The sequence below is a fragment of the Schistocerca gregaria genome, unplaced genomic scaffold, assembly GCF_023897955.1.
Source record: "Schistocerca gregaria isolate iqSchGreg1 unplaced genomic scaffold, iqSchGreg1.2 ptg000599l, whole genome shotgun sequence".
NCBI lineage: Eukaryota > Metazoa > Arthropoda > Insecta > Orthoptera > Acrididae > Schistocerca > Schistocerca gregaria.
In genome coordinates this window covers 323,220-348,390 of record NW_026061988.1, presented here as the reverse complement: position 1 = coordinate 348,390, position 25,171 = coordinate 323,220, and the positions used below count along the sequence as shown (strand labels likewise).

At 45.3% G+C, this 25,171-nt stretch overlaps 7 protein-coding genes and 2 long non-coding RNA genes across 11 annotated transcripts; 4 read left to right on the top strand and 5 right to left on the bottom strand.

The window, feature by feature from the left end:
• Nucleotides 1–467: 467 nt before the first annotated feature.
• LOC126316733 (uncharacterized) lies at nucleotides 468–1,072 on the bottom strand. Its single transcript, XR_007556264.1, has 2 exons — nucleotides 1,020–1,072; nucleotides 468–889 (listed from the first exon to the last, which is right to left on the bottom strand). It is a non-coding gene; the product is annotated as an uncharacterized LOC126316733 (long non-coding RNA).
• Nucleotides 1,073–1,351: 279 nt separating this feature from the next.
• On the bottom strand, nucleotides 1,352–3,079 carry LOC126316732 (glycylpeptide N-tetradecanoyltransferase 1-like). The gene is made up of 5 exons (XM_049992826.1): nucleotides 2,971–3,079; nucleotides 2,737–2,867; nucleotides 2,529–2,620; nucleotides 2,040–2,436; nucleotides 1,352–1,983 (listed from the first exon to the last, which is right to left on the bottom strand). The coding sequence occupies exons 1-5, from the start codon at nucleotides 3,029–3,031 to the stop codon at nucleotides 1,483–1,485; spliced, it is 1,182 nt and encodes a 393-aa protein (XP_049848783.1). The 5' UTR covers nucleotides 3,032–3,079; the 3' UTR covers nucleotides 1,352–1,482.
• A 139-nt stretch (nucleotides 3,080–3,218) lies between these two features.
• On the top strand, nucleotides 3,219–5,370 carry LOC126316729 (vacuolar fusion protein MON1 homolog A-like). Its single transcript, XM_049992823.1, has 2 exons — nucleotides 3,219–3,439; nucleotides 3,582–5,370. The coding sequence occupies exons 1-2, from the start codon at nucleotides 3,259–3,261 to the stop codon at nucleotides 4,799–4,801; spliced, it is 1,401 nt and encodes a 466-aa protein (XP_049848780.1). The 5' UTR covers nucleotides 3,219–3,258; the 3' UTR covers nucleotides 4,802–5,370.
• Nucleotides 4,764–6,441, bottom strand: LOC126316730 (U5 small nuclear ribonucleoprotein 40 kDa protein-like). 2 transcript variants are annotated; one of them, XM_049992824.1, is made up of 6 exons: nucleotides 6,214–6,441; nucleotides 6,025–6,111; nucleotides 5,873–5,945; nucleotides 5,716–5,809; nucleotides 5,366–5,648; nucleotides 4,764–5,316 (listed from the first exon to the last, which is right to left on the bottom strand). In XM_049992824.1, the coding sequence occupies exons 1-6, from the start codon at nucleotides 6,319–6,321 to the stop codon at nucleotides 4,885–4,887; spliced, it is 1,077 nt and encodes a 358-aa protein (XP_049848781.1). In that variant the 5' UTR covers nucleotides 6,322–6,441; the 3' UTR covers nucleotides 4,764–4,884. The 2 variants fall into 2 exon arrangements, with proteins under 2 accessions (XP_049848781.1, XP_049848782.1); XM_049992825.1 differs by lacking the exon at nucleotides 4,764–5,316 and having other exon boundaries at nucleotides 5,392–5,431; nucleotides 5,577–5,648; nucleotides 6,214–6,389.
• A 68-nt stretch (nucleotides 6,442–6,509) lies between these two features.
• LOC126316728 (uncharacterized) lies at nucleotides 6,510–7,210 on the top strand. The gene is made up of 3 exons (XR_007556263.1): nucleotides 6,510–6,564; nucleotides 6,723–6,791; nucleotides 6,916–7,210. It is a non-coding gene; the product is annotated as an uncharacterized LOC126316728 (long non-coding RNA).
• Nucleotides 7,211–8,293: 1,083 nt separating this feature from the next.
• On the bottom strand, nucleotides 8,294–11,689 carry LOC126316727 (uncharacterized). Its single transcript, XM_049992822.1, has 2 exons — nucleotides 9,604–11,689; nucleotides 8,294–9,215 (listed from the first exon to the last, which is right to left on the bottom strand). Exon 1 carries the CDS (start codon nucleotides 11,535–11,537, stop codon nucleotides 10,164–10,166), a length of 1,374 nt encoding a protein of 457 aa, XP_049848779.1. The 5' UTR covers nucleotides 11,538–11,689; the 3' UTR covers nucleotides 8,294–9,215; nucleotides 9,604–10,163.
• Nucleotides 11,690–12,122: 433 nt separating this feature from the next.
• LOC126316832 (uncharacterized) lies at nucleotides 12,123–13,402 on the top strand. The gene is made up of 4 exons (XM_049992926.1): nucleotides 12,123–12,390; nucleotides 12,513–12,769; nucleotides 12,859–13,253; nucleotides 13,399–13,402. The coding sequence occupies exons 1-4, from the start codon at nucleotides 12,123–12,125 to the stop codon at nucleotides 13,400–13,402; spliced, it is 924 nt and encodes a 307-aa protein (XP_049848883.1).
• Nucleotides 13,390–16,033, top strand: LOC126316726 (transcription elongation factor SPT5-like). 2 transcript variants are annotated; one of them, XM_049992821.1, is made up of 2 exons: nucleotides 13,390–15,626; nucleotides 15,957–16,033. In XM_049992821.1, the coding sequence occupies exon 1, from the start codon at nucleotides 13,420–13,422 to the stop codon at nucleotides 15,457–15,459; it is 2,040 nt and encodes a 679-aa protein (XP_049848778.1). In that variant the 5' UTR covers nucleotides 13,390–13,419; the 3' UTR covers nucleotides 15,460–15,626; nucleotides 15,957–16,033. The 2 variants fall into 2 exon arrangements, with proteins under 2 accessions (XP_049848778.1, XP_049848777.1); XM_049992820.1 differs by having other exon boundaries at nucleotides 15,867–16,015.
• Nucleotides 16,034–19,656: 3,623 nt separating this feature from the next.
• On the bottom strand, nucleotides 19,657–22,357 carry LOC126316725 (uncharacterized). Its single transcript, XM_049992819.1, has one exon. It carries the CDS (start codon nucleotides 22,325–22,327, stop codon nucleotides 20,783–20,785), a length of 1,545 nt encoding a protein of 514 aa, XP_049848776.1. The 5' UTR covers nucleotides 22,328–22,357; the 3' UTR covers nucleotides 19,657–20,782.
• Nucleotides 22,358–25,171: the final 2,814 nt, after the last annotated feature.

The following is a 25,171-nucleotide window of genomic DNA, read 5'->3' as shown; positions in this document are numbered from 1 at the left end:
TGTACATTAAAATACACAAATTAATTTTTCCTCTGGTAACTGAGCCCTGCGCCTCGTAAATTGAGATGGTTCCAAGGGCTTCAGATAGACCAACACCTAGACACGTGAACAGGGAAAATACCTGATACGAGTTGTACATGAGTCTGGTGCACACACGCGATAGCCTATACAATACGACAACATAACAAGCCGTTAAAGGTTTTTGGCCAGACGATACTTTAGATCATGTATATTACTCGAAAATATTAAAAACTTATTTCGAAATACTCAAGACATAAAAGTTGTTCTAGAAGTTTAAAATTTCAGGATATAGAGCACTTTGCCTCATCGCGACGAAATCAAAAGGGTTACAGTTAATTGCTTCTCCAGTTATAGCTTCAGTGAGTTAAGAATCATGTCGAAATAAAAGTAACATGTTTCACAACAAGCGATTCAAATGCGCGACAAAAAGTGAGGCATTCAAAGGCTCAAGAGGGTGATCAGGAGGAAAACGTAATTTATTTGACTTGTAATTGATTTTTTCTTATTGCCGATGAATCCGTAATAGTTTGAATGTACATCCAAATCGAAACAGAACAAACTACCAGATGGGCTTCTTGAGGGCGCGGATCCTTGCAGCTCGAACGCTTTGAGCATATTTTTCGTTAACTCTCTTGAAAACTTTAGCCCTAGAAATGATGTATCTAAGATGAGGTGTTCGGCCTGTTCCTGTTGTGTGACGGCGCCTGGATTTCAAAGCCCAGTTGTAGTGGCGAAGTTTAGCTGTTTTTCCGAACCCGCAGCTGGCGCATCTGGCTTTTTGATGATGGAAGGCGCGGCGTCCACAACGCCCGCAAAGTCCATGGGACTTGGTGCGACCACGTTTTCCGAAGCTAGATGTACCTTTTGTCTACAAAGAGATACAAACATAAAATATAGTCAGAAATCTTGAGTCTGCACATTTCGATTCCTGATCTCGGTTGAACCTACTCAAGAAACAGAAAAAGACAAAACCAAATCAGGTGCTTCATTAGACATACCATCTCGACTGAATGTACTGTGGGCTTTGATAAACAAAGCAAAAAATAACGATGATTTAGAACAAAAAAAATTGTACGGAAAGCAAATTGTAAAAGCTCAATTGATACAAATTCGGCTAAATGGCCTCTTATTTTAGTTCTGTCTGTTCTGAGGTGAACCAAGAGACATGCATCACAGACAGTTTCTTTTTCATGTCAATTCAGAAGAGGGAAATAATAGCGACAGCAATACTAGTCTTCTCTTTCTATTCAATATGCAGTCAATATTTTAGCCAGTATTGGGCATACAAGGAAATACAAATAACAAGCCAAAGGCAAGAAAAGGAATTCACTTTTTTTTCAGAGCATCCAGTGTTGCAAAATTTATTAAAATAGACGTATTCAAAAGAGAGCCCTTTCTAGGGCGTATATAATGTGTGGTTGTAACTAAGGCCATTAGGCATGCGCCTGATTAATTTGATGCTCATAAAAAGATGAGCCCTATTTTTTCTGAACTGAATATGGGACATCTCCAATTGTATAGATAATAGTGCAAGTTTCCATCTCCAAATTCAAACTTGAGTTTGTTGATAAATTGCTTGTTTTCCGCGATATCTAGACAATTAAAAACATCTATTTTGTTTTTTTTTGCGCAGACAAGCGCATCTTGCATCAGATCCACCAAGTCTGTTTTGCTTGATGCATAGTAGTAAGCATAGGCAACCAAGATATTTGAGTAAACTGAATGTCGAAGGACAGTTGATGGAACAACGTAAAAACTACAAAAGTCGGTAATTTGTTTAGTTTCTTGGTCTTCAACAACGTAGGAATAAACGACATTTTGTTTAGATATCAACCAATGCTTGATATCTTCTTCGCTGAACAGAATCGTCACATCGAATCGCTTCAAATATTCATTCAAAAGGCTATGTATCTGAGGTACATCGGCATCTGTAGCAATGCGGAATCCGGGAGTCTTAGGGCACTGAGAATAGACGTGTGTGAGAGAAGATTTTGATGGAAAAAAAATAGAAAACGTACATCTGAAATTTTGTAGAGTTTTTTGGTCATGGTCATAGTGACGTTTCTCCGTAGACAGGAAAATCCGACTTCGATGAGTTTTTGAGGATTAATGGGACGATGATAATACCGACAAGTTGAGATAGAGCCAGGGAGCTTAACGCCGCTTGTATAAACAGCTTGCCAAATATTGCAGCGATTAATACGGCGAGTAATTTCGCGAATTAAAACAGGAGCCAGACGTTTACTTCTCAGTTTTTTGTGGACACAAAGGAAATTGATTTCGGCCATGAGAATTGTATTTTGGTATATGTTCACATTCACTGGAATACCCGTAATAAACCCGATGAGCAGGTGTGTAGAGGACACTCGAACACCCACATGCCAATCCTTTTTGTACTCAGGGGGAGAGAGCGCCCTTTAAAATATTAGGACAAGTGAGAGGAGGCAAAAAAATTAATATTCTGCTTGGTCTCTAAAAAAAACATCGAAGGCAATGTATAGATATACCATTGAAGAAAGGGAATCGAATAGTCAAAGCGAAACATGGAATCTCCATCTTCCACATAGTTATTATAAAGCAAGGAATAAATCTCTTCGATCTGGATTTTTGGGGAGAAAGTATCAAAAAGCAAAAGAAAAATTTGTGATTAGCGGATATTGACTGTTGAAAAAAGGATTAAAAACCTGAATCAATTGAAAACAATTAATAATCTACCTGAATTTTATCAAAGATATCCAATTCACACCACTCGTATCCATCTGGTAGGTTTAAGGGTTTATCGCGAATATCTTTTACGGGATCCTTGGCCGGTTCGATGGGCTTGTTGATTTCATTAACATAGTGATCTGTTAAAAAAAAAGTGTGCAAAAAATGATAAGGGGACAAGAAAGATCAAAACGAGCGAAGTATATTTGAGGCCTTTTCTAGTCAGTGAATAGACAATCATACTTTTTTTTCCTTGTGAAACAGGTTGCTGGCTCCAGAATCTATGTTCCTTTTTATCGCTCATGTTCGCATTGAATAGATAGATGAATGGATACAAACAAAAAAATTGGAACGCGTTCTGTGCAAAAAGTTTTATGTCATATTTTTTTAACAAGCGTCGATGTAATTGGGTAGATACGGGTACCTGGGTACCGAATAATAACTCTTGATACAATGAAAGAAACTGGCGAAGACCAGGGGGTTGGCGAATCAAAGGTGGTACCTCAAAAAGAAAAAAATACCCACACATCGATGGCACTTTCTCTCTCCGAAAGTACCGGGAACATGGAGCAGGAAAACTCATGTTTGAGTGAAGTAGACAGTTTGCATACAGGCGGTGATACAAAGTCTGAGGAGAAGAGAATAGACTCGCATGCAGCAGTACAAAAAAACTCATTATATTTAGACTCAATGCAGTCCAATACTCAGAAAGGTACTTGAAGCGCGCTAGAGACTTGTATTTCCCATTTTGTGTTATTTCAAGACGTAGTAAAAGAGGATACAAGCTGATTAAAAAGGAAATAAGATTGTGTAAAAAGGAAAAATTTTTAATGCTAACTTCTTGTATACAACAGACAGAACAACAAAAAACGATTTAAAAAGACATCGAAAATGTATTTTTATTATGTCATGGTCAGGAAGGCCGATTTACAGCTATTATCATGGTGAAGCACAGGTGGCTTCATTGATGAGCATATTTACAAGTTTAATTTCAATTGTATCTTTAAAAAATGATGACATTCAGTATTTTAAGGCAGGAGAAACAATACTTGCGTTCAAGATGGTAGGTCCTGTTTGGCTGGTTTATGTATCTACTACGGGAAGGCCGGTTGAGCTCATTTTCAGGCAGTTAGATACTCTGTATTTGCAACTGCTATTCATATTAACAGATCGTGTTAGTACACATCTAAACACACGACCTCAATTAGACGTTCGTCAGTTCTTAGAGGGAAATGATAAATATATGGACGGTCTGGTAAGGTGGACATCTAAAGATCTTGCCTATGCGTTGGGTTGCATTCATCCGTATGTGCTGGACCAGACTGTGAGAGAGGAATTATTTAAGCTGTTGCAAAAAGAGTGTAGCGAAGACATGCTGTATGTGCTGATAGTTGCACGAGGGCGTTTAGTACAATTTATGAATCAACGCCAGGTTACCCCTCTGAAGCCTATTGACATCCATCTATTGATTCAGTTTATTCAATATACAGAGGCCTTTAGTTATGGTGAATCATCATTATGTCCGGTTTGCCTACCTACCCACGATTCGCATAACTATCTAAACTTATATATTGCTTCGACGGGCTTCAAAATTAATTTAGTCATTTTGTCTAGCGTAATTGGGAAGCAAGACTCTCTATTCAAAAGAGAGTGCCGACTATTCAAAAAACTAAAGTCAAGCGACCTGCTGAACCATTTTTCTGATGATTCTAACCAGTATTATGACGTCAAAGAGGTTTGTGTACCGGGACTGTATCACTTTTTGTTTAAATTGTCAGCTTTGGTACAAATGACCATGCCTCGCTTTTCGACGCCCTATCACGTCGATAGCGAAAAAAAACGACTGAAGAGACTATACCAATACTGCATCGCGAAGGCCGGGGACAAGAAAAATAGTCGCGGGATGTTTTCTATACTCACCGAGTATGAACTGGCGGTCTGTCAAGTAACGGCCGAATACGAGTTGTACGCCATTTTTGGCGTGACAGAAAGTAGAAAAGGCTGTACTCAAAGGTTAAACTCAATCGTCAAATGGGTTATGCGGGAAAGCAAAAAATTGTTTATAAAACACTGATAATCTAAAAAGATACGGGTGTCAATGGAAAATCGAGGTCATGAGGAAATAGAAACGGTTGGTTGTCAACGCGTAGAAAATATTTACTCGAACGGCTCAATTTGACCCAGATAAATATTAGAATCTGCTCCTCCGCTGACGATGATATCTTCTGTGGGATGGAAGTCAACTTCGACAACGGTTCCACGGTGACCGGGTAGTCGATATTTAAGCTCCCGGGTGAGTGTATCCCAAACATATACGTGACGGTCAAAACTTCCGGCACCTATCAATGCACCGTCATGCCTCCAATTGCACCTTATGAGCGTGTTGTCCAAACCGTGGCAGGCGCCCCAGAATATCTTTGTACAGCGTTGATCTGGTGCATAGGGCCGAATGTCCCAAATACGCAATGTGTTATCCATGGCATTAGAAAGAACGAAAATGCCTTCTGGATCCAGTCTTAGACTTGTAATTGTATCCGTATGTCCGGTCATTACCCAAGCAGGGGAATCTGTATTCCTCAAATCCCAAACCTGTTATGATGAAGGTCAGCGCGTGCGACTATATTAAAAAAAAACATACTTTAATAATGTTTTCCAAGTCACCTGTCAAAACCAACTTTCTGTCTTCGTTAAAGGCAACTGCAGTCTGCTGGCATCGAAAGTGAATACAATTCACGCTCTTTTTCGAGCGCGAATCCCATATAAGGCAAGTGCAGTCGTCAGAGACAGATGTCAGGCCATTTTGCGTTCCTAACGCAATAGCATTGACGTAAGACACGTGGCCTGTATACCTGATTAGACATCTGCCGGTTTCTGCATCCCAAGATCCCAGAGTTTTGTCGCAGCTGGCGCTATATACAATGCTAATCGAGAATTAGTCTCTTTTTTTTTTACAAGTCTCTAACAAGCACAGTGGCGATTGGAACGCACTTGCTATCGCTTGACCATTCTATTTGTACCACGGCGTTTTTGTGTCCTTTCAAGACCATATAATTTTTACAGTCGCCAGTAGCATTCCACAAGACTGTCCAAAATAAAAAAAAGTTAGTTCAAAGGTGTTGGCAGTTTCGTTTCGCTGCGTGCGTACAAATTTGCTTATCTCTTGAGCCGGAGGCTAGGTGTTTTCCGTCTGGGCTGAATTTGACACTGAGGACATCTGACTGCATACACAGGTAAATAAGCAAGAAATCATATTATGGAGGATGCTGTATTTAAGTCATGTTCTCTTTACCCACGAACCTGATGACCCGTGAGGAGCATCGTCGGCGCCAAGAGTAGGCCGGTCGAATTTGAAGGAGCTTGACTGACGTCTCCGACATCGGATGACTGGGCGTCAAAATATGTCGTCACACACACACATTATTGTCACAAAATCCGTTAGGTTTACTTTGGCGCGAAGTATGTAGCTCATGTAATGTGAAAACGGACCTTGACAAGTTCATGGCTGAGAGGAGCGACATTTTTTGAGTGCTCTGAGCTTACTAAATCAGCCTGTTCTTCGGCAACTTTTTGTCTTAGGACATCTGCACCGGACATGGGGTATGTACAAATTTTAACGCTATGGGTACTCAGTTTCTGATGAACGAATGGTTATAAAAGGGTAAGTGATAGAAGTAAAGCAAACGAGGGGATACTCGTCAATTCTTTAGAACCTATAAAATCTATATTCTGTTACATAATTTTTTTTTTTAATTTTTTTTCCTTGTTTCAAACTTTGATGATGTATCATCCTCGTCCTTAGTCTTTTATATGCACTAATACGAGATCTGCTTATTTGATGTATGTTTATGCAGTTGTCAAGCAACCACTCATATACTGATATCCAGATCTTTGGAGTAGGCGCTCAGACTTTGCGCACCCTTGTCTATGAGCGCTCCACATAGAGCCTGCTATTCTCTCAAGCTTTTTTTTGTTCCGCTAACCACGTTTTTCTAAAGTGACCCTGTCCTCACCTCGTCAAAACCGGCTTTAATTGATATATCTCTGGCTGCAGAATGCGCGCTAAGGTATGTTCCTTGATAGTCGGCCCATTTGACTGAGAGGCCTTCCGAACCAGCGGCTCAATATGCGTGTACGGGGGAAGGAGTGTCTAAGGTCCGATTTTCTAATTACCTTTTCGCATTTTTGTAGTGGAGAAAGAAACGACAAAGGCGATTGAAGCGAAAGCGACGAAAGATGAGGGCCAAGGCCGTATAAGCTCCATTGCGTGAGAGGAATTTTTTTTGTAGAATCAAGTACTCTTTTTCGTAGCCGTTGGTTGACAAGAAACAGTATGGCGGTGGTACTTTAGACGATTGAAAAGCGAAAAACCAAAAAGTGCCCTACCACTCTAGCCACCACCTGACTTTACCAAATTGACATTTTTTTCTACAAAATGGAAATTCTAAATAAAACACATATTTATCCGTTTTTGGTTTATCATCGACAGATATCCCGCACGTTTTTTCAGTAGGCGTAATTTTTTTTTACATCTAAAACGTGTGCTAAAAGGGCCAAAGTCATCTGAAGACATGCCAAATATACTTATCACCGGAACCCCCGGAACTGGCAAAACGTCTTTATCTAACCTGTTGCTTCGGGAAAATCCGTCCCTTCACCATATCGAACTGAGCAAGGTGATTGAAGAATGTGAGCTTTACGAAGAGCGCGATGAGGAATTTGACACCTTGATATTTGATGAGGACAAAGTCCTGGATTATTTAGAATACGATCTTTCGATTCGTACAAAACGCGATAAGATAGTCGATTTTCATGGCAGCGATTTTTTTCCCGAGAAATGGTTCGATCTCGTTGTCGTTTTGCGGACAGACAGTGACATCCTTCACCAAAGACTTTCTGCCAAGTGCGTCTAAAGCCTGCCTCGGATGCATGCCACATTTGTTCTAGATTTTGAAAGAAGTGATAACCTGTGCACCGAAACTCGCGTTAACAAACCTTTTATAAAACGGCGCAGAGGCTACAATCAAAGAAAGATTACTGAGAACATCGACTCGGAAATATTTCGAGTTTGCTTAGACGAGGCGAGCGACAGCTATGACCCTTCAATTATCATGGTCATGGAGAACAATTCACTTGAACAAATAGAAGAGCATGCTGAAAAAATCACCGAATGGATAAAAAACTGGGAAAAAGCACACGGATCAACCTGTTAAGAGACTGAACGAGACGGTGCCAATGAGTGCTATACAAGAACACAACAGACAAGGAAAAAAAAAAATACATAATCGATTTTACAGTAGCGATCAAAAATAGAGTGTGCCGTCCGCTTTCTTTTTGCGATTATTGGCACCATGAGACGAAATGGGGGTCTCAAAATACCGCGGAAACTTGTTTTTAGTGATAACGAGAAGACCGAGCGTGGCGCAGGACCGGCTCTTTACGCTTTTATCTACGGTTTCGTAGAGTGCAGCGCTTGTCACTCACAGAAATCTAGCGCAGGAAAAAAATGCTTTTTTTTATTTGTCTCTGTTGAGTAGAGAGAATAAGATGCGCAAAATTTCCAAGGGTTTTGTTGAAGAGAACTACATTTCGAAAAAAAAATTCAGCTTCCTTGTCTCGAAACTGGTTAAAGTGTTCACAATAAGGCGGCCTTTGTCGGGGTTGCGGACGCAACCGCACATCTCGGAACTAGTCTCTGAAAGAACCATCGAAGAATTTCGTCTAGTTACGGGACGTGCCGCACGCTGCTCTCTACAAAATTTTGAAAAAAAGTGTCAACTTGAAACCCTTTTGTACGGCGTAACCCAGACAAAATAGGACCCATCGTTTATCACCCGATAGCATAGCTGGTTTTTTTCAAGGTAGGAGGTAATCGCTGGCTTGAGTATGGAGTATCCTGGCTGGTGTCCGCCTCTCCCGGTAATCACATTCAGCCAAACTGGTTTTGTAGACGTTATTTTTCCGCGATGGTTTTCTTGATGATCAACTTTATTCTTCTGATTTTGATTGGCCGAACTTTCAATCAACTCTGCTATCGAATTGATTCGCATCGAGAGAAATTTGATCGCCTCTTCTGCATGCAATCCATGCAGGTCAATCCAGCGCCAGCATTCACAGCCCACTTTTTCGCACGACTTCTTTGTTATTTCGGCGTTCATGTGATTAAAAAAAGCGAAAATTCTAGACGCGGCTGCGCTTTGCTCCGCCACAAACCGCTCTTGAAGCTCCCTTGCTCGATCATGGTGAAGACGCATAGAGTCGTCGTCGCCTAAAAAGCCGGCTTGCAGTGCCTGTCTCGAGTGCTTGTCTCTTTGCTTTCTGATCTTTTCGGCCTCCCGTCGCTCTCTTCTGTACACGTCCGTGTATTCGCCGTACCGTAGAGGCACCTGAGTCGGGTGCGGGTGGCCTGAAGCAGAAACCCCCGACAAGTCTTGGTCCCGTGTTCTATGGCTGAAGCCGATACTCTCGGACAACGGTGCGGGATACAGTGCCTTCGGGGAAAAGGAATGTTGGTAAGTTGGCGAAAAAAAACTACCATTCGAATCCAACTTTTTCCAACGACGACCATGGTGACTCGGAGCTCGGTCTAAAACAACCTCATTTTTAACCGCTTCTGCCTGAACGACAACAGAGAGATCTTGATCGTGCGAAAAATGACTCTGCTTGTCCAAAATGGCCTCTGCCGCCCGCTCCACTCGACCGCCCGACAAACTTAACGCTTTTTTGAGTTCGGAGTCTCCAGCGTCCGGAAATAACGACTTCAGCTTTTTCAAGTCCTCCATTCAATGCCGTCAAAAGAAGGCATAGCGTCAAAACCGAAGAACCCTCTTTACGCGGCAAAGAGCCAGCCGAAAATGGTGCAATGAAAACAATATGTACCCGAAACACGTTTTTTTTGATTTTTCAGTAATGCTTGGTTGTGTGTGGCCTATGTATTGCGGTATCCGTCCCTTTTTCTGCAAAAGCCCTTTCGAACTCGCGGCGAGCAGGGGGGCTATCGAGGCAGTTCCGCGCGCGAGGACGGAACACTCGGCCTCGGGGGCTTCGAAAGCCCACGCCGGACGAGGACAAGAGGCGCCGCCCGCGCGCGAGAAGTGAGTTAAACTAAAAACACATTTCAAGTAGCGAGCGGGATTGGGGGTAGGGAACCATTTGAACGCACAAGAAGCCAAAAAAGGGGAACGAAGTCGCCTGAAAAAATGGCAAAGAAGCTTGAGGCCAATTTTCAACGTTTCGTCCAGCGAGCAGCAACGAATTTGTGAGTCACGTCTGTTATTCGTTGTATCTACGTTGGAGAAAAACAGTTTTCAAAGTTCTCAGCCTGACAAACGCAAATTTCCGACCCCGAGGGTGTTTTCTTTAAACAAGAGCTTTTTTTGTTTGTTTAATTTTTTCGCTGCTTGGATGCTTCCTGTACATAATAGTTGTCGAACCGCCCATTAATCGCCAAGACTTTCTGCCTCTTTTTTCGCTTCTTCTTGGATCTTTTCCAATTCGATCGCTTTCTTTTCTTGTTCCAGCGCCAGCTTCGCGCGCTCTTTCCTTTCGGTGTATTCTGGCACCCATTCGTAAAGTTGGTCCATATCTGTTTGGAAGGCGATCTTCGGGTAGAATTTGTACAGTTGCTTAGATGCCTTTCTCGTTGTTCTTGAAAACTTGATTTGTTCGCCGGACGGTGCCGGACGCGCATAGGCGATGGAGTCGCCCAGGTGGTTGGAGAGCTCCGTGAGGAAGTCGACAAAATCGTAATGATGTTTTTGGTCCTCGACCCCTTTGGGGTATCGATGGAACTTTTTCTTCCACTCGCGGGCCTTCATTCGGAGTTGGTTGTCTCGGATGCAGGCGCTCAAAAACGTCTCGTACATCAGGGAGTCAGGCGTTAAATTCGCGAGCTCCCTGCATTCTGAAAAGAGGTTGATGGCCACCTTGTAGTTGTGAGCGCGAAGCGAAGCGTCCATAACACAAGCGTAGTCGGCGGTATTGACGTTTCTCTGGCTGAGCCATTCTGCGGACGCTCGAGAGGTTCCCCATAGGTCGATGAGTATTCTCAGGTCAGAGTTCGAAAGTTTGATCGATTTGTGATTGAGTCGCATAAAAAATTGGTGAAATGTCTTAGGATCTCCAGAAACAGATGCCGCCTTCAAGACGTTGATCAGATGCAACTTGGTTGGTATGTGTTGCGCGCGAAACATGTCTTCGTATATCTGTATCGCGTGCTGGACGTTTCCGCATTCCCCGAGCGCGATGAGGATGATGTCGCAGGTTTCGGTTCTTAGGGAAATGGCTTTGTTTTTCAAGGAGCGATTGAAGTAGCTGAGGACGTCCAGAAAGTGCTTCCATTCTCTCTTTGAGGCCAACTGGACGAGCAGTAGTTCGTAATGAAAGACTTTGATTTCCGGGGCCGAACAAATCTCGAGGAAGTGGGCCATGGCCTGGCTAGTGAGGTTTTGCCTTAAGTAAGAGAGGAAGACTTGCAAAGAGTCGGCTGCGTCGGGGACAAGGCCGCTGTTTTTTGCGAGGTCGACGCGCTGTTGAATTTTGGAAAGGTCGGCCGGGATGTGCTGGTCCAGTTGTTCTGCGTAGCGCGACAGGTCGAAAACAAAGCAGCTCCTCGGAGAGGACTTGCGGGCGCATTTTTGTTCGACAGGCGTGCAATGCGACGAGGTGCGGGTGACGTGATATGGGCGGCGATGGGGTGAGTGTTTGGTGAAGGAGTGAAGAAGCGAAAAGGATCGAGAAGGAGCTTGCCGAGATGACGTCTTGCTACATCGAGAAGCGCGGATAAGAGAAAAATTTTTGGTGATGCCAAGCATGTCAAATATTGCAAGTTTTGGAAGAGATTGAAGTAATGATAACTGCTGTGATCAATGTCTCGAATTGAGTTGCAACACGCGCGGTGAAGAGAGGCAGAGCGTCACTAACGGAGCGTGCTAAGGCCGACTCCAGTCAGCGGGGTCGGGACGAATGGTCTGTAACAAAAAAACCCGAGTGAGAAAGGATTTATATTTTTTATAATTTTGATTTAGCGCCTCGAAATTTACACTTCGAGCACACTGCAAGGGCCTTTTTTTCAGATGGGCGAGCGAGGGCCGCGGCCCTGTCGTGTAGCGTTTTTGGATGGCGAAGTCAGGCGAAAGAACGCGGTTGGCCGGGGATAGGAAGGGCGGCCCAGAGGGCCTTGAATTTATTGAGCTGTGTGGAAATTGCATACAAGTGCGATATGCGGGTGAGAGGGGTCGTCGGTTTTAGTTCGCATTGGCCGGAGGGAGAAAGGGGTTCATCGAGTTCGGGGTGCACGTTGCGAAGCGTCTCTTGCTTTGGCGCAGAAAGAAAAGAGTTTTGAGTTGTTCCCTTATCAGCGATGTTTTTTTTTGTCGAAAAAGCACTCTTTATATCTCATGTCTACCTTAGACGAGGATTTGGAGTATTCCAAGTCCGACAACTCTGCTCACGACCAGTCAGACAGCGATGCAGAAGATGACTCTTACGACGGAGAATACGAAGACAGCGAGGAGGACGAGGAAGAAAGTGGGGGAGAGCAAACCAAGGGCCGCAGGAAGAGGCGCAAGCTAGAATCCAAAAATTCTTTCGTGATTACAGAGGCAGAGGAGAACGAAGAAGAGGACGAAGAGGACGAGGATGGAGGAGCCGAGGGAGACGTAGAGGGTATATACATATATATGTGATTTGGGCCAGCTTGTGTTGCGGCATGTGTGTATGTGGAAGTGACGTAGTTGACGATTTGTCTTGAATTCGCGAATTTTCGTTTTGCGGGGGGTTGCGGACAGGTTTTTTGGAGAGCACGGAAGCGCTTGAGGCCGAGAAGGAGTACCAGCCGAGGCCTGAGTTGTACAGGAGGGCGAGGAGGGACGATTTGGATGACGTGGAGAGCACGATAGATTACATTAAGCAGAGGTATCAGGAACAGAAGGAGGAGGAGAGTTTGGACGAGTTGGAGGAATCGGGGGCGTTGGACGATGACGTCGCGTGGATGGCGAAGGTTCCTGAAAAGGGAGGCCCCATGTTGTGGTTGGTGAGGTGCAAGGTACGCATTGGTGGTTTTGTAGCGCACGAATGTGCGTTTTTTTTAGGGGCATTTTGACAGGTAGACCTGACTGAGCGCGCACTTTGTAGAAGGGCAAGGAGCGTGAGTTGGCGCTTAATTTGATGGCGAAGTATTTGTTGAATCGCCAGTCCAAGAACCCGCTGCTGATATACAGCGTGATTTGCCAGGACCACTTGAAGGGCTCCGTGTACGTGGAGGCGCAGAGGGAGTCGCACGTGGTGACGGCGATAGCGGGGATACCACATTTGTTGCAGAAGAAGTTGACGTTGGTGTCGCTGGACGAGATGCCGTCGGTGCTGAAGAGCTTGAAGCACCGGGTGCCGAAGGTGGGGGACTGGAGGAGGGTGAACCGCGGGCTGTACCAGGGTGACATAGCGCAGGTGGTTGACATTGAGGAGGGGGGTTCTGGGAAGGTGACTATTTGCGTGGTGCCCAGGATTGACGTGGGGGAATGGATTAAGAGGTACGTGAAGGGAGAGGAGATGAGGGAGGAGGAGGAGGGGGCGGAGGAGGGGGGGTGGGATGAGAAGGACAAGGGCAAGACGGGGGGGGATAAGAGGAAGAAGAGAGCGCCTCGTCCTGCGCCCAAGTTGTTCACGGTGGCGGAGTTGAGGGAGGCGGCGCCAGAGATGGTGAGGGAGGAGGTAGACGGGGAGAACCAGACGTGGGTTTATTGGAACGGTCAGGCGTTCATGAATGGGTTTTTGTACAAAAAGGTGAAAATGAACTGTCTGTCGATGGAAGAGGCGCAGCCGACGATGAACGAGATATTGTTGTTTTCGGCGGCGAGTAAGAAGACGTTAGAGGAGTTCAAGGTGATGGAAGAGATGCTGTCCATTCCGTCGAAAGGCACGCAGAAGATGCAGTTTGTGAAGGGAGACAACGTTGAGGTTGTTCGCGGAGAGTTGATTTCGGTGATTGGGAAGGTGCAATCGACCGACGGGGATCGGGTTGTGTTTGTACCGAGTGACACAAAATTGTACGGATCGGACCCGCTGGTGGTGCCGGTTCAGTACTTGAGGAAATATTTCAAGAGCGGAGACCGAATCAAGGTGCTGAATGGGATTCACGAGGGAGAAACCGGGCTGGTTACGAGCGTGAGCGGGGAGGTGGCGACCGTGTTTTCGGACAGCAGTCAGAAAAATTTCAAGGTGTTGATGAAGGACATTCAGGAGACCATGGAGACGAATTTGGGAAAGCTGGGGCTGGGGAAGTACGAATTGCACGATTTGGTACAGGTGAACGACCAATCTGTGGGCATGATTGTGAAGGTGAATTCGGACGGGTTTGACATTTTGAATTGGCATGGTCAGTTGAAGACCGTGCAGTTGCACGACGTCGGGATGAAGAGAAACATACGGAACGTGACATATCACGATTCTATAGGAAAGTTGGTGAGTTTAGGCGATACGGTCAGAGTGGCCGTCGGGCCTCACAGCGGCCAGACGGGCACGGTCGCTCACATGTATCAGAATGTAGCATGGATTCGCTGCAGAGAACACAAAGAAAATGGCGGAATTATTACCGTTAAGTGCATGCAAATGTCTCTGGTCAGCAAAAACAACACGGATTCGTTCTACCGCTCGTCGTTTGGCAACCAAGCACCTCGGTCGTCCTCCAGGATGGCATCGGGTAACAACAATCGATACAGAATCACGTCCATGAGGAGAGTCTACATTACCAAGGGCATATGGAAGGGATATTCTGGGGTCGTGAGAAATGAAAACAAAACATCGGTTCGGATCGAACTCGACGCGGGCGAAAAAGTTGTGACGCTTCCGCTCGATTTTATTTGCTCCGCGCAGGAACTCGAAGAAAGGACCCCGTCCTACCGAGACCAATTCTTGAATGCAGACGTCTCCAGAAAAGACGATGGATCGCAAACTCCAATGAGAATGGCAACTCCAAGACATTCGGCGACTTCCTACTGTCAGAGCGACCCGTGGAATCCAAACATGAAGCCGACCTTGCCATCCCAATTCGGGATGATTGAAGGCATGGGCAACTCCGTTACCACCCCCTTCACCCCCGGCGCGGCCGGAATCGACGTTTCTCTCAAACCGCCTTCTTCCAACAACTACGCGCCCTCCAATCACATGCTTCCACCCACCACTCCGTTCACTCCATTCAGCCACGTCACTACTCCGTGCACCCCCGGCACAAACCTCCTCTCCTCAGACACCAACCACGGCTCCGACCAGGCGACCACTCTCCCATCCCACGAGCCCCTCATAAAAAGCTATCCCTCTGCGCCCCTGACGCCCTCCATCCATACAGAGCCCCCCAAAGAAGAAGGACCTCACGACTGGATATGTCCAGACATAGAAGTCCTCATCTCTTCGGAGCCGTACATCGACACACACGGAATTGTAAAAGAAATCGACGACGAAACCTGTCAAGTGCAGCTCCTCCCCCCCGCGTCCAACTTCTCCTCGGATCCGCAAAAAGAAAACTCCACGCAGCTCCCCATCGTGACCGTACGAAAGGAGCATCTCTCTCTCGTCCCTCCCTCCAAGAGAGATCAAATCATCGTTATCAAAGGTCCCCTTAAAGGGTCCATCGGCAATCTCGTCGGCATAAACAAGCAGGACGCGCTGATCTCGCAATGCTTGAACTCGTTCGTCTCGCAGATCACCGAACTTGCCAGATACCACGGCGTGCAATCTTAGAAAAAATTTTTGCACTTCTGCAAAATAGTCGACGACCTCTTATAATCCTGCTCTCTTTCTCATTTTACGTTGTAAATCAAAATCCGCATTTTTATTCCATGCCTCATCTGTCGTTTTGTTCAAGCAATCACAAAATCCATATGGACAGTCCGCCTTCCTCAAGACATGTATGTCTGTAGTCAAAAATGTCAGATAATGTGCGTATGTATGGATCACTTTCACGTGTACATGTTTTTGTCATGTATATTGTCTCAGAAAAGCCCGTCTCCGCACTGCCGATTTACGTATCTCTAGAGGACTTGATGACGACGTTTTACCGCGACCATCGAATCTCTTTTTCTCAAAATTATTTAGGTTCCAATCGATGTTGTCGATAAGGCCTGTTCTAAATTGCGGTTCACTCTCAGTAGACTGAAATAGGGAAAGGACTGGTCTTGACCGGCAACCTGACTGCCGCCAATCATTGATCAAGCATCATCTCGTTGTACCACCGATAGGGCCCAATTTTCTCCAAACTGAATCGTTTTCGCACGTGTACACACACGTCAAGAAAAACCGCGCGTCAGTAAACACGCTTTTTTTGTGTCCCGTATACAAAAAATTTGCGGTTTGCATGCGTATACACACGCATTCCTACGCTTGAGCATTTTTTTCCTTCCCCCTCTCCTTCGCGTGTTTGCACTCCTGTAAACCCTGTGCTTTTTTTAATGCGTACCCAGTTCTGATATTCCAACCATTGAACATAGGACTCCGTATCTGCACATTTGGATACAAAGACCTTCAATACAGGATCCCACATGCTTACAACTTTCTCATTTTTCCAATTCCAATGGTATATACTCGGAGAATAGAACCTGGACTCAAAAGTCCAGGGCGGCTTCGAATGTTTGAAACCATTCTCCGATCTTTCTAGTGAAAGAGTTTCTTCTTTCCAATTTTTGTAGTCGCACACTTGACTTTCTAAGCATACTTTAGATGCTTGCTTTCGGATCAAAAAGCACACGTTATCAGAGTGCAAAATGCTCGATGAAAGAATATTCGCATTGCACATTTTGCTTTGAGTGAAAGTAATCCTTCATCGTTGATTATTAAAACGCATGTGCCAAACAGTGGTTCTGTGCATGCGAAGAAAGAAAATAGCGCGATAAACTAATCTCGTGACAAACTTTTAGAAAAGTCGCGCAGTAGCGAAATATGTCTCTTCAAGTGTATGTCGAAAATGACATTTCTCAGGGTTTTAACTCACGTAGGAGGTATATAGGGCTGACAATACGTGCAAGTTTTAATTTTGAAAAGTGAATATTCCTCGCGCATATCGACCCCTCTTTTTTTTTGTTGCTTTTATAGCACATTCTTAATCAGATGGCAAAATTGTCGAAAGTTGATCTCGGACTCTACCAAGATCCTCTAATACCGCGTCTAAAGCGTTCTGATCCATCTCTAAAATGACACTCTCCATCTTCGATTCGCCCACATAACTCGGAACTTTTCGCAACTGTGTAATATTCAGACACAAAAACCCATAAGATCACTCTTGTAAGCGGGGGACGTGTCTAGAAAAAAATTTCCGAATTCAGAATTTGTGAACATACATTCAACTCCATGACAACGACCGGCATCTTAATGACGGTAAGTTGGTCAGTTGCGTATGTGAGTCTCACCTGCAAGCGCATATCTTGAAGTGTTGGGAAAAGCGCCGGGACGCCCACAACTTGGTTACGCCATTCTTGGAGGTGTCCTGACAAAATCCTGACAATTAAAACTCTCAGTTTTTTGTTTACAACTTCTGGTAATAGAGCGAAAATTTCTTCGGCTTCCAATCCGTGATACAGAACCTCGCTGATTAGCTGGTGCATGCCATTTAAAAGCTACAAAATATATAATAAGCACACTCCGCATCAACATATTAAAAAATCATGTACACTCAAAGCTTCCCTCACACAAAGCTAAACCCTTTTATTCTTTGTCCGCCTGCGCCTGCGTTGCCATCTACGTACCTCCAGTGCTTCTGATTTAGAGACTTTGAGAACAGACATCGTAGCATCGAGCTCGGCTTTAGAAACAGCCCTTTCCCGATTCTCAAAACAGCTTTTAAACAGCCTATCGACGATCTCGTCGGAAGGGGCTGACTGCAACACACCTAAGGCTTGCATCTGCACTTCTCTCTGTATCACGCAAACATGCGCATTATCTATGTCCTCGAAACTTTAGACACTTTTTTTACAAAAATTTTACAGACTCAGAGAAGAGATTTTATTGCTCCGAAAATGTCGACACCGAACTGGATTATAGAAAATATAACCATTGAAAATGTCATGAACAGAACGACGGCCTTCCAGTGCATCAATAGCCATGACGGCATGGAACCACATATGTTCGACGGCTTTTTGAAGAGCTGGAGGTGTCGCTTTTGTGCGATATAATAGAGCGCAAGTGGGACGTAAAACCCTGTGAAGCCACCTAAGAGCAAGGATGTAGTGTTGAGCAAAGCCAAAAATATTTTCCCAGAATTAAATAGAAATCCAATAATCCAAGGTATACCAATGGAGATAAATTGAGCCGTCTTTCTCCCAGTAAAGTCCGTGTTGTACAAATTTTTCTTTACTATAATACTAAGAAACGGAATGTTCGACGTGATGATGGTTAACGTATACACGTATACAGCTATTTTAGTAATTTTGAAGTCGCTGAGGGCAAGTTGTTGCAGGAAATCCTCGCTGTGGACATGTTCAAAGGAGTATGCAGCCATCAGGGGGAGAAGGACGTTCAAGAAGCTGACGAAAATGGCCGAGCGAATGAGTATTTTGGCATGTGAGGTGCTACTTTCGGCGCGGTTGGTCCAGGCTGGGATAATTCCAGCATATCCCATAGCAAATATCATCGATCCGATGAGATAAGAGATGCTCTTGGGAGCGATCGGTACGCGGTGCCATTGAAACCCAAGCTGGAAAAAATGCCATATAAACACCCCCATACAAAAAAAGTTGACAAGAACACAGCAAAATTGTACACGGATGTTGTCTTTCAAGTCGCAGAAGCTGAGTGTGACAATGATGGCCGCCAATATGACGTAGGATATGGTAATACCTATGACAATATGATCGCTATAGAAGTAATCGGCGTCTGCTGTTTTCACCAGACCAAAGCTTGGGTAAAATACAACACCGTAACTATGTCCGAAGCAAAGAATGAAAAAGTTGTCTAGCGCGTTACATGAGATACGGATATTCAAGATATTGAGGGTCGTATAATAGACGTTTAAGACGAGGTGAAACAGGTAATAGATGCACTCTTTGAAATAATATCGAGCGATGCCAAGATATTCAACATTCTGTTCAAAGTTTTTGTTGCCAGGGATAAGCGCCTGCGCCTCGATTAGTAGCAGCGGTGTCCAATTGGATATGATAGAAAAAAAGGCCAATGCAAAAATTGTCAACAAAAGACCAGACTGTTGGAAGACAAAAGGTAGGGCCACAATCGCGAATCCAAAGTTCTGAGAAAACACGTAAACATAGGATTCTATAATGCCAAGGTTTTTTTTGTATTCATGAGGTCCTTGTTGGCGATTAAATTGTACATATGGCAAATATTCTCCGGTTAATAACTGGGTCTCATTCGAGTCGCTCCAAGAACTGACGGCTTCATTGTCTAGCTGGCTTGAAGCGTGATCGCCCATGTGCAGTGCCAATTACCAGTACTGTATAAATAAAACTTTGTGCTGTGCCAACACAAGACAAGTACTTTTTTATGTATAAACAAATATGCATTACATTCCACCTTTTCTTAATTGTTTTTTTCCTCTTTCGGCTTTTTACCGATACGAGGACTTTGAAGGGTAAGCGATACGCCCCTCCGCCTCACCCGCGACACGCCCTGTGAAATACACTCTATATCGTATGCAAGGAAATGTCAGCTTTGCCTGATTACTCGAAATGTGATGGGACTCGAGGCTCTGTGACCTCACAACATCATAACGCAAGCCACGGTTATCATTTACATCGACAAGATGACAGGGCCGTATTTCACACAAGAGAGTCCTCCCCCTTTTCAACGCGAAGAGTGCCGCAATTTTACAGGTCATTTCATGCTACTTTATTAAGTATACTATTTACACATATAACTCATTATTTTCGTCTGGTATCGGCGCTCGTATCAGAAAGGCTCTTGGCTGGTGTCAGCGCGATTCAAGCTAAAGGCATCATTTGAAAACTGCTACGATATTAATTTTTTCCTGTATATAGAAAACTTTCAAATTTTTTTCCTCTCGATCGATGGCTGCCATTTTCTATCGCGTACGCTCGCACCGCTGTGAAATGTACAGCTTCAGCGCGCAACAGTCGTTTCGGTCGCTATGCTAATGAAGCGCCCAAAATTCACGCGTTTTCAGAGACAAACTGCGCACAGCAGGAACACGAAGTCGAACGTGGTGCTGAAGGTTTGCACAACATGTGCTTCTTCTGGGCCAAAAATTCTAAGACCCACGTCGCGATCGTCTGGTTTGAAGGCTCAAGATGCGTGCGCCAGAGCTAGCAGTAAGTGCTCAGAGGCACCCATGCTTCCTTTCTACCCCTTATGGCCAAAAGGTGACGGTTCTTTTCGACACGAGAACCTGTACAGGTACAATTATATAAAATCAGAATACGTTTCGTAAAGAGAGAAACGTACAAAAATTGCCGACCGAATCTGCTCTGTGCTGGTTTTCTAGCCTTCAAAAATTTGCGCAAGCCAATTGTGTCGAGCAGTTTCGCCATGGTCGTCTAGCATCGGATAAGCAAATTATTGCGAAATGGATGAACTAAATGTGTCCGCCAAAGTTCAAATTTTCGTGGCCCGCTTGCAACAGAGTACTTCGTTCCTCTTTCGAGCACTTCGCTAGGACGCCTTCGACTGTCCCGATTCCTGCGAGACTTCTGCCTCGGGAACGAGTGGACACGCAGTTCCAGACTCCGGCAGGGCTGAACAGAAAAAAACAGAGAATTTTTCAGACAAAACTTGTTCGATCCACCTCTCTCCGCGCATTGTTCTTCGCGGTCTCCAACGCTGGCCCGCACCCCTAGAATTTGCAGTAGATGGATGCTGGACCAATTCGGACTCTAGCTCGCTTCGAAGGTTTCTGGAACAGGCCAAAACACCGCACCTCTGGAGGAATCAAAAAAAAAAAATTATTTTTTTCGCTCTCCTCTATCGAACAAGCCAAGAAATTGAAAGCTTGACGTCTTGAGACGATGCGATCCACACAATCAAATCTGGTTCGCGGCTGCACGAAAAAAACGTCACGTTATACGACTCATAGAGGCTAGACATAAGGTCGTCCCTTTCGCGTCTAACTATCGTCCCACGGGGCTTGCTCGTTTTCTTCAATCATGGCCCTCAACATATGAACCAGTTCCACGCCGTCTGGTCTCTCTTCTGGCTTGTCTTGCCAACACCTCTCAATCAGGTTCTTGTACGCCGGGTGGACGTTTTTGCCAATCGTCGGCCTCAAGCCGCCGATGATTTTTTCTTCTAGCTCTGAGCGAAAGGGCGCTCCGAGTTCTTCGTGGTACTCCTGAAACGGAAACCCTATCTGGAGGAGTTCCCAACAGACGATGCCGAATGAATAAATGTCAACTTTGTGACTGTACCGCGAACGCTTCATGACTTCTGGCGCCGTCCAACACTCGTTGTACTCCTTGACGCCCTGAAACGAGCCGCAAATTATCGCCGCCAGTCCGAAATCAGTCAGCTTGGCGACGGGAACCTGCATATCCCTAACGTCCCAAGAATTAATGAGAATGTTGTGTGACCTCAAGTCGCGGTGAATCATGTCTTGTCTGTGAAGATAAGCCAAGCCCTCGGCTATGTCCAGCGCAATTCGAAGCCTTTCCGACCACGTGAACACCTTCTTCTTCTCCACGAGATATTGGTTCAGCGAACCCAAGTCGTAAAAGTCAAAAATGATGCAAAGCGGATTGGTACAAAAATTGCGAAGTTCCACAATGTTCGCATGTCTCAACTGATTGATCAGGAAAACCTCGTGTTGCAGCTCTCGAAAGGACTCCGCCAGAAAATCCGCACTTTGCTGTTGATGGCTGTGAAACATCTTGACGGCGACGGTCTTGCCTAACAAGGTGGCACTATACACGGTAGAGAATCCACCTTCTGCAATTTTTTTGCCCATGCAAAGCTGATCGAACGAAACCAGCCGATCGGAAAACGAAGTCAGCGCGAGATCGGTGGCCAGTTTGCTCAGAGGAACGCGATTCTTCTTGGCGGCGCGCTTTTCGTCCAGATTCTCCTGCGGTCGATACTGAGACTTTCTGGAAAAAAAATCCAGATACGAACGACGTTTTGGCGGAATCGACGGGCTGGACTGCAGGCAAATCAGCGACTGCCCGGCATTGTCGATCATGTTCAAAATACAAGATTCCACCGGAAACAGCGTCGGATTTGGCAAGTCTAACTCGATGCAATGCGAACACGGCACAAAAATATTCAACCTCCTGCCGTACATATTGTTGTCAATCAGGGTGTCGACGCAACTGATGAGCGCGTTGAAGGCGGCGTACTCTTTTCCGGCCTCATGGCCCAGACTCAAAACCTGAACAAAGATCAAAAGTTCGTAAGTCGTGTCGTTGTATATGCAGTAGCAATGCTCACCTCGCTTGCTCTTGATGAGCACCCCTCTCTTCCAATACCCCAAAACTTGGATGCTGGGCATCTGGAGAACCTGGAAAATCAGCCTGCCAAAAAATCCCAGCGGCAAAAACCGAAACTGGTAAAGACGGGCCATCGGCTTCCTCCACAGATGCAGTCCTGAGGAAAACAAATCAGACGTAAAATATCGGTAGAGCTCCTTGGTGTTGCCCCTGGGCTTGCTCGGCAGCATGCTGGGGACGAGGTATCGCTCTTTCTTCAAGGGATAGATGATGCCAAAATTTTCTAGAACGTTCAAAAAATTGTTGCGAATCTCCATGGAGTAAATTTTCCACAGCTGAGAAAGACACGAACACTCGAATATTCCGTCTCGAACAAACGAGTGCTTAAAAGTCACCATAATTGAAAAAAGCTTGATAATCCATTGAGGATCGAGAATGATGATGTCTTCCAACTTCTGACCGCTTTCCCTCGCGCTTTCGTCGTTGTTGTCTCGATCGTTATAGTGAAGAAACACTCCAACGTCAGTCATGAATTTGAGGCAGGTGTTGTAGTTCTTGGGTTCAATCGCGCTGTACTCCGCAATTTTTTCCCACTCCGTCTTGGTGATCGTCTGTCTCTTCCGCCTCTCGGACTTGATCATCGACTCCATCAGAATGTAGCTTTTCGGAACCTTCTCCTTTATCGTCGGATGGCTCGTCGCCATGGAAAGCAGAGACCGCCTCAGAGACGAAATTCCGCTCCCCGTCTTGCAAGACACGGCCACAATTCCCTTGATAAATGGGAATCGGTCATAGTATTTCTTCTTCATCTTTGACAAAACGAGCCCGACGTATTTCTTGTCACAACTCTTGTCCTTGTGCGTGCCGACAATGATCACAAAAGACGAACTTCCGGCTCGCAGCTTGACGGTCTCCAGCCAGTATTCCACCTTGGAGTTTTCCACGTCGAGCAAGTTGAAGACGATCAAGAAAATGGACCTCGGCGTCACAAACAGAGAATGAGTCGGATAGTAGATGTTTTCGCCGGCAAAGTCGTAGCAAGAAAACTGTATCGTTTGAATACTGGAATCAAAAGATCCCGCTTCGATGTAGTCCGAAACGTTGACCGTCCATTCTTGAATTTCGATGCCGCGCACGGTGGTGAGTTCGTCCGGATTCGAATAAGTGCGATATCGAAGCGAATCTCTTTTTTTTCCAAACAGGCGCAGCAGCATTCGGTTCGACACCTTGGATTTTTTCGAATTGAACTCTGACAAACTCACACGTCGCCTCAGTTTATCCTTGATGTTCGTGTTGTTGATGAGCGCGTGCTTCGACTGCTTTTTGGCGTCGGTCTCTCTAGTGAGCGCGAGCCTCAAAGACGTCTTCCCAATATTGCTGTTTCCTACAAACATCAGCTTCATCCTTCTCCAGGAAACCTTTCCGTGGGGATCTTTCAGAAAGTTGATCATAGCAGCTTCGCCCTGCTTACACACCTCTTTGGGAAATGACTTGAAGGGGTTGTCTCGAATGTCTATGGACGGGATACAAAGAGACGCGATTTGATAGGGCAAATAATCCAGCCGATTGCTGGAGAGGCAGAGGCAGGTCATTGACGTAAACAACTTTATTTGAGGTGAGATATACGGTATCTTGTTGTGCGAGAGGTTGAGATTTTTCAAATTCGAGAGCGCGTAAAGCTCAGGCGGCAAATTGTCCAATTGGTTGTTCTCCAAATTGAGAACGAGTAGCCCTTGTAGACAAGAAATAGAGGAGTGAATATGACTAATCGAGTTATTGGACCCATCTAAATAAGTGAGGTCGGGCAGGCACAGCTGCCTTCGGGTCAACTTTTCAACGTTGTTGTGGCTAAACGAAAAGTAAGACAAGCTTTGGTTAAACGTCATGTCCGGCAACGTAATGGAGATGCTGTTGTAGTCGACCTTCAACGTGGACAAACAAGTCAATGCCTTCAATTTAAAATTGGTCAAATTGTTGTGACTGACGTCGAGCAACCGTAAATTTGTAAGCAGTTCTATGCTGCGCGGTAGCATGTTGATTTGATTTCGGTCAACGCAGAGTATTTGCAAGTTGGTGAGGCGCGATATCCAGGTAGGAATAGAAGTGAGGTGGTTTTCGCCAACGTCCAGCTTTCTCAGACTGACCAATTGCTCGAGGTTTTCCAGCTGAGTCAGCTGTCCCTGTCTTATCGTCAGAGACACGATTCTCTGCAAACAGCTGATTCTCGGCGATATGTTGGAAATCTTAGTATCTATCAACTTCAACACGTTTAAGTTGCGATTTCGGCCCTTGAACACCGTCGAAGGGATTTGAGTTATGTCTTCAGTGTCGACTACAAACTCTAGGTATTGCGCCTCCTTGTCTGTCAAGCCGTCCCTCGCGCCGGCAGGCGCTCGTTTGTACGTAAAGTTGGGCTCAAAGCCGTACTTCTGAATTTCGAAACCATCTGGAGCACTGGGCAGGTTTTTGGCGGATTGACAGAAGTCGGAGCATGTACGGTATCCGAGAGAAGGCGCCGATAGCGAATGGTGATTTATGTGGTATCTTTCTGATAAATTGTACGAGCTATTGTAGAAAACGGCTTCGCGATGCAGAATCGAGTCCCTGAGTAAAGAGTTTTCAGCTGCGTTTTTAGACTCCATGTCTTCGTACGGTCTGTTCGAGTTCTGCGCGGTCGGCACAGATAAATTTGCAACGCCGGGTTCGTAAAGTTCGGTGAGGTTACTGGGGTTGGTACGATGATTGACTGGCGGTTCTACGAACGAGAATGCATTTGCCATAATTGGATTGTTTTCCAAGCCTTGAGTTGGTCCGAGGATTGCGTAATTTCGGCGCGAAACTTCTTGGTCGAAGGCGCGTGCGGGGTTCAGCTGTTGGCTTTTGACAGGTTGTACGCGGGAAGAATCAAAATATTTGGACGCACGCACAGCTGACATATAAAATTTTGGATTGGCGGGCGCGCGGCCTCTGACATTCAGGTCCGCCCGGGAGACGACCTGAGAAGGGGGGTAGTGCGTTGACTGCTGGTACCCGCAAACCAGCGGCGCAAACTGCCCGCAAGGGAGCCGCGCGAA

Bases quoted from the DNA above. Each gene is read 5' to 3' on its own strand.
- LOC126316726 (XM_049992821.1), top strand. From the start codon at position 13,420: ATGGTGAGGGAGGAGGTAGACGGGGAGAACCAGACGTGGGTTTATTGG.
- LOC126316725 (XM_049992819.1), bottom strand. From the start codon at position 22,327: ATGCTGCCGAGCAAGCCCAGGGGCAACACCAAGGAGCTCTACCGATAT.
- LOC126316832 (XM_049992926.1), top strand. From the start codon at position 12,123: ATGTCTACCTTAGACGAGGATTTGGAGTATTCCAAGTCCGACAACTCT. The intron at 12,391-12,512 runs GTATATACATAT...GGTTGCGGACAG, and splicing joins AGCCGAGGGAGACGTAGAGG to GTTTTTTGGAGAGCACGGAA. The intron at 12,770-12,858 runs GTACGCATTGGT...CGCACTTTGTAG, and splicing joins TGTGGTTGGTGAGGTGCAAG to AAGGGCAAGGAGCGTGAGTT.
- LOC126316729 (XM_049992823.1), top strand. From the start codon at position 3,259: ATGGCACTTTCTCTCTCCGAAAGTACCGGGAACATGGAGCAGGAAAAC. The intron at 3,440-3,581 runs GTACTTGAAGCG...TGTATACAACAG, and splicing joins GCAGTCCAATACTCAGAAAG to ACAGAACAACAAAAAACGAT.
- LOC126316730 (XM_049992824.1), bottom strand. From the start codon at position 6,321: ATGTCCGGTGCAGATGTCCTAAGACAAAAAGTTGCCGAAGAACAGGCT. The intron at 5,946-6,024 runs GTTCGTGGGTAA...CTGTGTATGCAG, and splicing joins TGCTCCTCACGGGTCATCAG to TCAGATGTCCTCAGTGTCAA. The intron at 5,317-5,365 runs GTATGTTTTTTT...TCATCATAACAG, and splicing joins ACTTGGAAAACATTATTAAA to GTTTGGGATTTGAGGAATAC.
- LOC126316727 (XM_049992822.1), bottom strand. From the start codon at position 11,537: ATGCTTGGCATCACCAAAAATTTTTCTCTTATCCGCGCTTCTCGATGT.
- LOC126316732 (XM_049992826.1), bottom strand. From the start codon at position 3,031: ATGAGCGATAAAAAGGAACATAGATTCTGGAGCCAGCAACCTGTTTCA. The intron at 2,868-2,970 runs GTATGATTGTCT...TTTTTTTAACAG, and splicing joins TGTTTCACAAGGAAAAAAAA to ATCACTATGTTAATGAAATC. The intron at 1,984-2,039 runs GTACGTTTTCTA...GTCTATTCTCAG, and splicing joins AACTCTACAAAATTTCAGAT to TGCCCTAAGACTCCCGGATT.